The following is a 13,428-nucleotide window of genomic DNA, read 5'->3' as shown; positions in this document are numbered from 1 at the left end:
CACGACACCCACCTGGCTACAGCCTCCTTTCAGGTATTTTTACAGCGATAGTCTCCCCTGAGCCTCCTCCAGGCTACACAACCCCAGCTCCCCCAGCCGCTCCTTACAGGACTTGTGCTCCAGTGGGTACTCGCACACAGCCCTGCGCCACGATGTTCCCAAATAACTGTAGATTATTTCATCGATCAAAATGTCACGATTTTATCAGGCGTAATTAAACCGGGTAAGGACAGACCGCGCTCACGCTGGAGGCCGCAGTGCCCCCGCCGCCCAGGGTGCGCGGCGCTCCGCCCGCCCGGCCCGCTCTGTGCCCGCCCGCGGCCCCTCCCCGGCGGCGGCCGCAGCGCTCGGCGCTCCCGGGCTCCCGTAGCGCCCCCGCGGTTCCGGCGGGCGGGCGGGTGACGTGGCGGGCGGGGCGGAAGTGTCGTCGGCGGCGGGCGCGGGCCGGTGCCGCGGCGGGGCCTGCTGGGGACGCCGAGGCCCGAGATGGCGGCGCCGGGGCTGCTCCTGCTGCTCCTGCCGCTCCTGCCGCTGCGCGCCCGCGCCGACGAGCACGAGCACACGGTGAGGCGGCGCCCGGCTTCCCTCCGGAGCGGCGCTCGGGCCGCGGCCCCTCCGCCCGGGAAGCGCGGCTCGGCGGGCGGGATGGGGGGCGACGGGCCGCGGCCGCGGGAGGAGCGGGCGGGTCCCGCCCCGCGGGGCTCCCTCCGCGCCCCCTGCGCCGCTCGGGCGGTCGGGGTTGCGCGGGGTCGGGCCCCGCTCGCCGGTTCGCGTGAGCGGGGCGCTCGGGACAGGCCGCCCGGCTCTCTGATCCGGTTTGCACATCCTTGTGCGGCCGGGCGCGGTGTCCCACCTTTTCCGGGAGAGATAAACGCCCCGGCAGGTACGCGGGCTTTGTTTGGAGAGCGCTGTTTGCTCCTCCCGGGAGGATGTTTGCTCTCGCTGCAGTGCACAGCCCCGCTGTGACAGGGAACACGCTGCGGGGGACAGCTCGCCTTGGGAGAGGGGGGGATAGCTGGGAATGGGCTGGGAAGTGAGGGCAGGATGGGGACACTGACACGGACCTCTCAGGAAAATGGTGATACGATACTGCTGACTTGAGCGCTCACCTATTGGGGTGAGGATAGTTTTTGTTAAAGTGCTTGCAGTATAACCCGAAAAGAGTCTCTAGGAAGGGCTTCATCGGTTTCTGGTTTTACATCAGTGTTATTTCCCATGGCTTTCGGTGTGGGAGGGTGGAAGTTCTCTGTGATGAGTTGAGACTTGATTTTGAAACGAGACTTTGCCAAAGCCATCCCCATTTGCTCCAAGTAGAGTGTGTTAAGAGTATGACTGTGATTAAACAGTGTCTGTCTGGCTGTCAGGACTTTCAGTGCTCCTGAGCAGCCTGGCTGGTGAGCACTTGCTCAGTTTCTTGACACAGCTTTCTCTAGGTGTGCTGTGGTAAGCTTACTAAGATTAACGGTATTGACAGTTTTTGTATAAGCAGTAGTTAATTAGTTGCCCTATTACATGGATTTTTGAGGAATTGAAAACTGCATACGATTGTCTTTATTTTTTTTAAAGAGAAAGGGATTTATCAGTGCTGCAGTTAATGACAGAAAAGTTAAGCTAATATTGAGTACTTTCAAGGAGCAGATATTCTTTAAACAAGCTTAGGTCCCAGTTTTGTTGCTGACACTGTGTTTTAGGGTTAGTTTTCCGCTGAGGTGAGATGGTTTTCAGTATAGCACTGTGTTTATTTTAAAGGCTGGTTTACTTGAGGGATTATTCATTATTAATATTTGTAATGTTCTGGGGGAACAAAAAATCATAATGCTATCATTGAATTTATTTGGTTTTGAATTTTCCCTTCAAAAGTGATTTCTGATGGTTTTTAAGTCTTCTGAATGATTACCTAAACAATTACCAGTGGAAATCACGAATTCCTTTTAAGGCCTTGTCACTTTTTTTTAATCTAAATTACTCAAATATGCAAGGTGATAACTGTCTTTCGGTTTATTATTCTTGTTTGCATAGTGACCAGTTTATTAATGTCATGTGATAGGTTAGGAATAGTTGATGTAGAAAGACAGTTACCTTTTTTAGAAGGCTGTCTCCTTGCTTAGATATTTTGATGCTTTAATGTTCTATGGGAGATTGGAGTGGAAGCATTAGCAGCATGAATGAAACATGAACAGAGTTTTGTAGTAGTATGCTGATTTTGAGATTAAGAACCTGAAGGAAATACACCTTAAATACTGCGTTTTAATGCATTTCAGTTTTAAATATGATTATAGCTGGAAGATTAACTTTTCTATAATCAAGGTACTTTATTACATTTTAGAGGCTCTACTCACTTTTGGAGGAGTGGAGGGGAAATTTAGGATTTGGTAACCTCAAAGTGTAAATTTTCACTAACTTTAAGACTGGAGACCTATTGTGGGAATACACATCCATATGTGCTGCCGTTTCCTTATCAGCTCTCCAGTGTGTGGCTTCTTGTGCACAGGCACTTGGGCTGTCTGGTGAAGGTGTGTCGGTGCATCTTGCCACAGTTTACTTTTAGCTGCTGATGTGCAGGGCCTTACCAGTACTGAGCCTGCTGGGGATACAGAAGTGCTGTCTTAGGTGTTTAATGGCCTGTGTTAGCAGGTTAATATTTTTAATGTGGTTGCTGCTGCTACAATGTGTAATAGTGTACAATATTTATAAAATAATACAGATGTGTGCTATAATATGCATTTTTGTATTAATGAAAATAGGCTGTTAATGTTTCATATGTGTCCTTTATTTCATAATTGTAGGACTTCTAAGCAAATATTGTAAAAGGTAATTGTGAGAGGACTCTGCACAAAGCTCTAGGTCTATAAGTACTATTGTTTCTGGAGGTGACAGGTATGGATAGTGTCATTGAACCAAGAGGTAAATCCTTTATCTTAAATTTGAATTACTTCTTTAAAAATCACGTCTGCATTTCTTTGGAATAATAGTGTAACTACAATTATAAGATAAATGGGTATTTAAAAATCAGTAGTAAGTGAAGAGAAATTGGAGTTTCAAACAGCATTTAAAATCTCCTGTGTCAAAAGGCAGTATAGTAATATAACTTCAGACCAGAACAGAGCAATATATCAGAAACTAACTGAAAACTTGTCTACTGATACTTTAACTTATTGTCATGCTTCAGAGCATGTCATACACTTGCTCATTGCATGTATTGCACCATTTTTTGATAGTTGTCCTTTTATTTTTGGAAGTAATAGTATCAGTGGGGTGCTGGTGGTCTTATAACAATGTATGCTGATCCTGCAGAAACAGGTTTAGTGGGCTCCTGCCTGGTTTGCTTTCACATCTTCTCTTGCTAGACTTGGTGAAGTTGATGATGAAACAGACAAACCATAAAAGCATTCTGAAATATCCTGGGGGTTTTGTTGCGGGGGATGGTCTAAGGAGTAGGTAGCATTTAAATTTTAACGTTGCTTCAGTTTAATTGTCAGTGCTTTTGCAAGCATGGAGACACAAGACAAACACTGAAAAATAAACAAACCCCAGCCTATACCGTGTAGCAAAATTCCTAATTTATTATGTTTGAGAAAAGCATTTTTGTTTGACCTACACCTCAATGAAGTACATTAAAGCTCTCAGCCTGTAAGGCTTGTTTAAAATTAATATATAAAATTAGGAGCTTTGTATAGTATCTGAGAATTGTCAGTTAGAGAACCACTGTGGAAAATATTTCAGCGCACGCAAAATGCTTATTTGCATATGAAGTTGTGTGCAGATGAGCAGCCTGATTCCTCTTTGAAGTTCTCCCATTTCCATTTTGAAGAGGTGAAATAAATGTTGTGGAATCGGGACGTGGTGTGCCTGAGCAATCTGGTGCATCTGGGGAGTGTAACAGTAAAAGTACTGCTTGTACAGTAGTTCAGACTGTGCTGCTGGTACAGTTCTACCCTCATTTTGGTGAGGCCTACAATTCAGAGAGAAATGAAGAAATGTTACTAGAAATAAGCTACTTTGTCCAAAGGAGAGCATGAGGCTGAAATCCACAGTTTAATAGGCTATGGATGTAAGCTGCAAGCATTGAGTACTATGACAGTGCTTGATAGAGTATCTGGGGGCTAGAAGTCTGCGATATTACTCACCAGTTGAGTCTTGCTTGCTGCCCCTTGTATTTTCTGTCCTGCTTTTACAGCTTTGCTCTGCCAGTAACAGATAATGTTGGTCCTTTTTTTTTCCTCTCTGAAAGATGTACATTTTGGAAAGCCTCATTCCAAACTTCAATTTGAGAAAAGGAATAAAATTGCATACTTTCTGAAAGAAACTGTCTCGATTTGAATTTATTTTGCTGAATCATCACATAAGATTTGGCAGTCGTAATCCTCTCCCTGTCTCCATCTTTTTTTGCAAAGTGCTTTCATGGTTTAAAGAACATCAACAACTTGACAGTCTCATATCCTTGTCTGCAACCTTTTGTATACTGATTTAATCTAGCCTTAATTGTTTTGTAGAATAAATAGTTTATTTCTGGAGTTACCATACTAATTTCTACAGTTGTGCAAAGAGAACGTAAAGTTGCTTTCCACATCATGAGTGCCCTATTGGGTAACAGGAAAGGAAGATGCATGTGCTATGCTGAAGGCAGTTTCAGTATTGCTACGGTGAAATAGTTTTTAAACCATATAGATACACGGAAATTGTATTCGGCCTCAAAGTGGTGCATACCCCCAATTTTTCAGTAGTTGTATTGCATGGAAGAAATCCACACTTGGCCAGGTCAGACAGCACAAGGTTTATACAAGTTTAATGTTCTGCAGGGAACTAGAGTAGACCCATCTATTCAGGCAACAAGGCAGCACTACAGATGGGTTGGACGTGATTTTAGCTTGCACATGCACAGCATCTCTGCAGCCCAGCACTCTGTACAGGCAGCGTGACCATATTGTGCTGCTTTGGAACAGATGTCCCCAGCTGTGATGAGGGTTGTAGCTGATACGTATTTGCACTTGAGGTGCAGGTTAGTCCTTCACCACCTGGTGGCAATTACAGAAAAAAGTTTCTGAAGGTTTATCTCCCCTTAATCAGATTGTAACAGCTGTATGGTAGGTAACTTGTGTTGCTGCTGAGACTTTTCAGGTTGCCCCTATAAAGAGATCATTATATACTCCATATAGTTGCTGAAAGTACTGAGCTGATACTAGGCTTAGTGCAGAAAAATATGGAAAACTTACAGAACGAGTACTACATTTTTTTGTAAATTACTGTAAGTGAAATATAAATAAAATTGTGTTTTGTAGTCTTCTCTCATACATGGAAGCGGTGAACTCTGAATTGTGGACCAAGTTGTTAAATGCTTGTGTCTATGAATATAATTAGGATCTCTGAGCTATATGCTGTATATTATCCTTTTATATGAACCGAAACAAGAAGAGCTTGCTGAGTTATACCGCAGTACAGATTGCAGCATCTTGTTTGTTGACCTTCTTTGTCTTGTCATTTGCTATGTTCATCTCAGCTTATTTTATATTCTCTCTCTCGTAGTGTGACCTTTTGCTGAAAGGTGTGTTGTATGTAAGCCTTCTCTCAACCTAGAAGTCCTCATATAGAGGTGACAGTAAAGTCCTACAAGATACTCTAGTTCTTTGTCTTGCCTAAATAAGAGTTTTCCTTTATGTTGGCACTGTTATTTGTTGTAGATGTTTTGATATTATGAAGGAAATAATGAAAAATAAACTCAAACAACCAAAAAACCCCAAACACCATGAACTTGAACTCTTCAATAGCACTGTGTTCTTGCCACGAAATTACCCTACTACTAGGCTAAGAATATAAGGATATGTCATGACAGGGAAACGTGTTTAAATGTGAAAGTTCATCTTTATAATTGAGAATGAGCAAACCCCAAAAAATTTAGGGAGAAGACAATCTGCTTGAGTTTTTACTAGACACCACCCCCAAATTTAGGCTGAAGTTGCTTAAGCTGGTTTACTTACAACAGCCCTCTTGATTTGGGGAGGCCACTGGGAGCACCTGATGGACTGCAAATTGCTGTGACTAAGGACTGCTTAGAGTGAGGTGTAACCTGGGCTGGCTGAGGGGCTGTGTTTGTTTATGTAGCAGTCCTGGACAGATTTCTCTTGTCCTGTTCTGGGGGGGGGGTGGGGGTGAGAAAGGAGGAAGTAATAAATGCAGACTGAATTCTTTGCTTATGATTGATTTGGTCCCTTTTCTCTCCAGAGTAGGCTGGTGGCATCTTGGAGTCATTGTGAGAAAAACTTGTAAGCCCTGAAGGAGGGCTAAACACTATGCAGATAAGAGACAAGCAAAGACCAATTTTGTTATTGCAGATGTTGTAATTACAATGTACTTATCTTATTGGATCAGAAAACGTAGCAAGATTTTGACTAGTATGTTCTTATTCTGTTGGTTTCTGCCACTTCTGTCACTTCTGTTATAGTTCCAAAAATGCAGAGATCCCAGCTCAGTGTGAAGCAGGTCAGAAACAAGCAGCTAAGTATAGCAGTGGTCAATGCTTTCTTTATTCAGGCACTGTCAAAGAAGAACTCACAGACCTAAGGATGTTGTCATATTCTATTACTGAAGGTTGAACAGAGACATAGCTGAGCTCACATGTAGGCTGTTCGTTACAAGGAGTAGTGCTAAAGTGGGCTCTTGACAAGTTAAGACCATTTTGAGGAAGGGCTGGAAATGTGTTCTGCAGCTGTTAGAGGAAGAAACAGAAGACATGCTAGACATAACAGTCTAGGAAGAGATATGGACCAATTTGTCCCGTGCTACCTTGGCAAGAGCTAGAGGCAGATTCGAAGTGCAGATTCCACTATCTGCTGCTGTGGTGAGGGAGCTGGAACTGTGATTTTTCTTTCTTTTTTCTTTCTTTCCCAACTTTCTTTGGATAACTGTGCTGCACTGGTATAACCTTTCTGGTTGCTGGAAGAGAGGAGGAATGTCTACTTTCTCTTGCTGTGTTGTTTACTCTTTCTTTGATCCTTCTTTGACATTCTGTCTATCAGAAGTGTTGATGTGTGTGCTCTGCTAGTGGGCAGGTTTGTGAAACTGATAAGTGTTTGGTCTCTGCTGCAGCTCAGAATGAAATAGATAAGATTTTAAGTTTCTTGTTGGAAATCACTCACATAAGCGGCTGGAATGACGCTTGTACATCTTTGTAAACAAAAAAGATTAGGCTTGTAATAGAGCTGATGTGTTAGTTTAAAGGGATTAAATTATTTTCCAAAGCCTGTTTGTTTAAATCCTTGAGTTAAACTTTTAAACACCTCATCTGAAGAATTTATTGCATTCCACATGTACCTATTTATTTCTGAGTTAACCTCGTGGTACAGCTGTGGTTATTCAGAATAAATGGAGTTGAAGAACCTTTGTTCATTTGTTAAAAAGGGAGATGCATAACTGTATTCAGTATTTCAGTTGTGCACTATGAAATAGTTACAGCTAATTAACATTTGACTTTCTTTGCTTCTCCAGTGTGTTCTGTGTGGTTTTGTCTTAAAATAGTACTTTATTCTTCTGTACTTAAAAACATCAGAACCTATATGGTGGTTGTGCTTTCATGTATATATGGTTATAATTAGGGGTTTTGCCTTAAAAGTTATGTCACTGTCCCTCCTATTCTGTTGAAGTTATAGTAGGTGAAGAAGTTGTGTTGGCTGAGAGACTTTGTGTAGTTATCAGCAAATCTGATACCTCATCCAGATGCACACAGATACAGTGCAAGTAATTATTTGAGATCACTTAATTCTCCTGAATTCGTGTGGTATTTGAATATTGATAGATTAATGGCTTTAAATACTTTTGTTCAGAAGTAATAAGGGCTTGAAAAAAATTACTGGCTCCTAGACAAGGAATAAATTTTTCTGGCTAAGAGTAGCTGTGGAAAGTGAAGAGTGAATGTTCCCAGAAAGAATTTCATGGCAGCCACCAGACTGCTTGCTGTTCTGTTTTTTTCACTGTGAGAATGTTGGAAATGCATCAAAATACAGTTCTTCTGTCTGACTTCTTTGCCTCTTGGCTCCTGTAGGTATGCAACAGTTTAATTTTAGTGTCTCCTGTGAGGCATTGCCGTCTTCTGGGAATTTTGAATGCAATTTATACCATTAGTAAAATGAAAGGAAGCTGCATTTTAGGAAAATGCAGTATACATGTCGCCGTGGGTAGATTACCTAATTTCTTTGCTGAGATCTTGTATAACAAGACATTAACTTGATATTTCCTTTTTCTCAGTGGAGATAAGCAGAATTTTGCTTTGAACTGATGTGTTTCCACAAAATTTGTAGAAGCTTATTTATTTTTGAGACTTCTGCTTTTCTCCACTTCTGCTCTCTACATCTTCTGCTTCTCTCTTTGATACTTCAGTGATAGGCTCTAAGAAACTATATAATCAACTAAGCTTTTTTTTTTGTTAGAAAGCAGGCTGAAAATCTTACCTAGAATCCCTCTCACCCAAAAGACAAAAATGCTCAATTGTCTTTATATGTAGCTGTTGCCTGTGATTCAACAGTCCTGCTCTGCTAGTTAACATGAATGAGAGCTTCTTGAACATTTTTATTCTGCTCAGGTTCTCATCTAACTCAATAACTTTATCTTTCAGTACCAAGATAAAGAGGAAGTTGTTTTATGGATGAATACTGTAGGGCCCTACCACAATCGCCAAGAAACATACAAATACTTCTCTCTTCCCTTCTGCGTGGGATCAAAAAAAAGCATCAGCCATTACCATGAAACCCTAGGGGAAGCACTTCAAGGAGTTGAATTGGAATTTAGTGGTCTCGACATCAAATTTAAAGGTAAGCAATTCACAGTGCCTTTAGTCACTTAAAATATACATGAACCCTTAAAACTTGGGGTTTTTAACTAGAAGAACTGAAAATTTGTTGCTGCTAGCAACTGAGTGTATCTTGTACCCTGCAAGGTTGTCTACAGTGACTGGCTTTTGTGTTTACAGTGAAGGTTTCATCTGTGTGCCCTTGGAGGAAAATGCTTGCAGCAGATATGTGCTTCTGAAGTAACTGATTACATTTTAAAAAGTACAACTAAGCTTTTTTGCTTTTGAGTGTTTAAATATTTGCTGGAATTAATATTCTGGAATTATTAATTCTGAAGATGTCATTTTTCCTCTGATATTGAGTACTTGCAGACTCTCTGCAATTGCAAAGGAGTAGCAAGGGCTCAACATCTCAAAATTCCACCTTAACACAAAGTTAATTATTGTATCCTTCTGGTCACTGTCTAGTTTAAAATGCCTTTGACAAACATCTTTATAGCATTGGCCCTAACTCATCATATGCCAGTCAGGATGAAGCTGGTCTGTTTGTTTTCCTGTTGTTTCCTGCCCTCTCCATCTTTCCATACTGTTCCAGAGAAGACATTTAACTTCTTTTGCAAATACATATCTTGGTATTAGGGGCATAATTTCTGTGTGTGTGTCCTTTTAGATATCTGTAACTGGTAGTTGCAGAGCTTCAAATAACAGACTCTTTTTGTCTCTGTTGAATTTTAACATTTATAAATTTCATTCAATTTGTGTTTCTCTGTATATGTATCTTTTTCTCCTAGAACACTGCACTTCATTACATCACTAGTGCTTAACTGGATGGAGAACTTAAGTATATATTTCTTGTCTGAGCATTTACAATCAGATGGGATTTAGTTTCTGTAAGTTGTAAAAGTTTTATCCAAAACAGGACATCTGCAAAATAAGAGACTTGATGGTATTTTTGTTATCAGTAGGATAACAAAAGTGGAATATAAGATTAAGTGGAATAAAAGATTTTTAGAAAGTTCATTAATACCATGAATTCTTTATAATTTTTAAAGTTGCACAGAGGATAGCATCTCCACATTAAAGGAGTTGGGTGTTGAATCTTTCCTTTTAAGGAAGGAACACCACCTGCAGGAACACTGGAAAATAGTCCCATTACTGGTTTCTAACACCTTGTAGCATGCTGACAATTTTACTCGATATAGGAGAAATAGTTTTGCTGTCAAACCTCATAGAATATGCTCAGAAACACAGAGTGGACAGAACAGAGAAGAAAACTGGCAGCAGTTCAAGACAATAAAACTTCTATTATCAGAATATGATAAATATTTGTTTTTGCAGCCAGTTTGATGTGTAATTTTTACTTCCTTTAATTGCCCCAACTTTACAAAGAGATTATTTTATTCCTGTGATGAGTGTACTCTCTAGGTGCAGCACCAAATTGAAAAGACCAGGTTTGTGAGTTAATGTTTACTTCTACATGTATCCCATTCATGGAATTTTAAAAAAATTTAATTATTAACACCTTGGTGCTCAGTATAGATTGATAATCTGTATTGGGCCTGCAGTGAATTTAACTCCCAACCAAAGTGGCTGCTGGTCAGATGTTCAGATGTTTTCTATAAAGCAGATGGTACGTGGTAGCTGGTTGATTACCAAGTGTGTGTATGTGATCTGTGCTGTACATGTGCAGTTCTAGCTTTTTTCCCTTACAATCTGTGTCCTCTGGATAAAAGATGAAGACCATAATCTGTTTGCTGTGAGCTGGCATCCAGCAGCTTCTGCATTTCTAGCATTGATCCATGAAGTGAAATCTACATGGGAGTCAACTCTGTTTTACCATCTCTAATCTGCTGTTAAAAGTATTAAAATTTTCTTTTTTTCCAAATTTCAGAGTAACAAGTATAAATTAATTGTAACACTAGTTATTAGTAGTTATTTAATATGAAATTATGTAAAATTTGTGAAATCTAAATTACCTTGATATACAGATTTTTGAAGTAAAAAAATAGAGTAGAGGGTTGTGGTGTGAGATTGATTAATTTTTTTTTTTACAGGCTTGAAAGCTGTCATAAAACGAGTACAATTTATATCCAGTGCATGTTGGAAAATTTAGATTTCATAGACCAGCCCTTAAAATTTAGCATTTGTATAAAGAATTCTTTTCCAGTTTGGTTGTTAAAATGTGATGATAGCTCAGTTCTTTGGCGACTCTTTAATGGTAGTCCTTGTTCTTTGCTGAAGCTGTGTTCACTTTTTTTTTTTTTTTAAAATAATTGTAACTAGATAATATCAGTGAAATTAAATTTTTTTTTTTGTAATGGATAAGTTTTATCTCAGTGTGATTGATACATGCTGTGATCTCTGCACCACCAGTGGTCCAAATGTCGCTGCAATTAAACAGAAACAGAGCTGTTTGTGTTTTTGTGGGGTGGGTTTTTCAGTTGTTTTTTGTTCTTGTTGGTTTTTTTAATGACTAGATGCTTATGTTTTGGTACCAATGGATTCGCAGGGTCTTAAGAATAAGATATGGCCTCCAGGAGTGTTGAGTATCTAAAACCTGCAGCTGAAGTAAATTAAGAGCTGCTCAAGTCCCATTCAATATTAAACTTGTATGGATTTTCTTCGAAAATGTGTGAATCATATCTAAGTTAACAGGTAACCATGCTTTTCCTTATGTGTGTTTGGGATTATGGCAAGACTAACGATTACAGGCATTTTTTTCTCTTTAAATGAGTGTTGTACGAGTTTACAAAATAAAATTAGATTTGAATTTTATACTTCTAGGATTTTATCCTTTAGGGTGAGTAAAGGTGAAGTGGAATTGTTCTAATAAAATAGCTTCTGCAATAAAAAACAGTTCCATTCTCAACATGGTTTGACTGTACAGCAATAAGCGTGAAGCTGCATGTTGTTCATCATATTCAAAGAATTATTTAGGCTGCAGCTGTTACTAACTGAAATACTAAACTGTGTAAGTAAAACTGGCAGTTGAATCACTGGGCATTGCCTCTATTTTTGAACTAGAATAAAAAAATTATGGTTCTGCAAAAATGTTTTCTTCTGAGAGTGGAAGTTAGCACTTGAATTCTCACAGTACTGACTAGTGGGGCAAAACCACAGTATATTCAAGAACCCATAAATCAGTGTTTCTTTTTGTATTTAAAAATGTGTCATATGAAAGGATACCTGCAATCTTACAAGATAGCTGGATTTCCCTTCTGTTACAGTATGAATTATATTGTTCTTTTATCACAGGTGTCAAATCTGTATAAATATCTGTGTGAATAAAGTAATGAATTATTAACATACATTGTAATATAACTTTAAACTGGCTTAATTTACTTGTCAAGCTAAATCTAGGGTAATAATGCTTCTTAATTAATATGTCAGGTTCTTTATTCAAGTATTTGGATTGACATCCTCTGTTACACCTGAGACCTAGTAAATTATTAAATATATTGAACATTGGTATTGTAGTGACTTCAGTTGGAAAATTAATTTTTGATATTGCCATACAGTGCCATTTAGACAAGGTTAATTTAAAGAGAAAAAGGATTTTTTAACATACTTGAATTTTACACTTGTTGGGAAGTGTTACTAAATGATCATACTTCTAATGGAGAACTCTTTGCCCAGACTTCCTTCTGCAACACCTTCTGAATAAAGGGCAGCCATTCAGGCTGATGTTCAGTGTTGTACTAGGAGGTGGTCAGATATAATGAGGGTTTATATGGTTTACATGTTTGAATAAAACTCCATTGATCTCTGTTCATAGGAAATTTGAAATTTGGCTAAGCACACTTTTTTAATGAGTCATGCTTTCATGCTTTTTTAAAATTTGCTTAATGAGCTACAAGACATTATCGAAGCTGTATTACATAGCACATGTTACCTCTTTGGCATCCCTGATGTAGACACAACACAAAACATACCTTTAATGTCACATTCCTCTTGGATACACACCCTGCTAAGAACTCTCTAACACATGCAAAACCTTTGATCTCGTAAAGCTATAATGAAGTAGCCATCAGGTTCCCCAGCCATGATGTTCTAAGCTTCTTTCATTTAATCATTGAACACAGTGGATTTAAGCTTAACCATCTAATCCTGTCCTGTAACTAAATGACAGCTTCAGCGTTCTCAGTGACTGGTGAAAGGAGCACTTGTCTTCATTCACTTGTTTTAGGGGGAGGTGAGAGGAACTGTACCCGTGTAGTGTGGCTGAGGGTGACATCCTATACCATATGTAATGTCGTGCCTGTGTTTTGTGAGAATTGAATGAGATTGTTTCTAATGATGCTGCTGGGGTTTTGTGTATGTGCCCTGGAGTAACTTGTAACATACTTGATCCAGATTTGATTGTACTATCTTGATGATGTCCTTTGATATTTTATCTACCAGAAATGAGTCCTCAATTCCAGTGATGACAAAAAGAGCTGAGGGGAAGCTGGAATTCTTTACATTCACTGTATTTCACTATTTGCAGAGTGAAGAAAACTTTACTAAGATGTGCATGAGAGGGGACTTGTCTCTAAATCTGTTGCTGCCTGAATTCTTGTAAACATGTCTTTTTTTCACCTGAGAAGGAAATATTAGGGAAGGAAACTGGGATTTGAAAGAATGACTTATGAATTGTAGATGGGGAAGAA

The 13,428-nt window shown here is 39.6% G+C and overlaps 1 protein-coding gene across 2 annotated transcripts in view; it reads left to right on the top strand.

The window, feature by feature from the left end:
• Positions 1 to 471: 471 nt before the first annotated feature.
• Positions 472 to 13,428, top strand: part of TM9SF3 (transmembrane 9 superfamily member 3) — a 44,176-nt gene continuing 31,219 nt past the window's right edge. The window contains exons 1-2 of one of the 2 annotated variants that reach the window (XM_064662709.1): positions 472 to 564; positions 8,606 to 8,801. In XM_064662709.1, the coding sequence (XP_064518779.1) occupies positions 487 to 564; positions 8,606 to 8,801 (274 nt within the window). In that variant the 5' untranslated portion in view covers positions 472 to 486. Of the gene's footprint in view, positions 565 to 866; positions 884 to 8,605; positions 8,802 to 13,428 lie in introns of those variants that run through there. The other variant, XM_064662708.1, reaches the window with a different exon arrangement.

This window comes from Pseudopipra pipra, chromosome 8 (genome assembly GCF_036250125.1).
Source record: "Pseudopipra pipra isolate bDixPip1 chromosome 8, bDixPip1.hap1, whole genome shotgun sequence".
Lineage (NCBI taxonomy): Eukaryota > Metazoa > Chordata > Aves > Passeriformes > Pipridae > Pseudopipra > Pseudopipra pipra.
The sequence above is the reverse complement of the archived record's forward strand: the minus strand, read 5'-3'. Positions and strand labels throughout refer to the sequence as shown.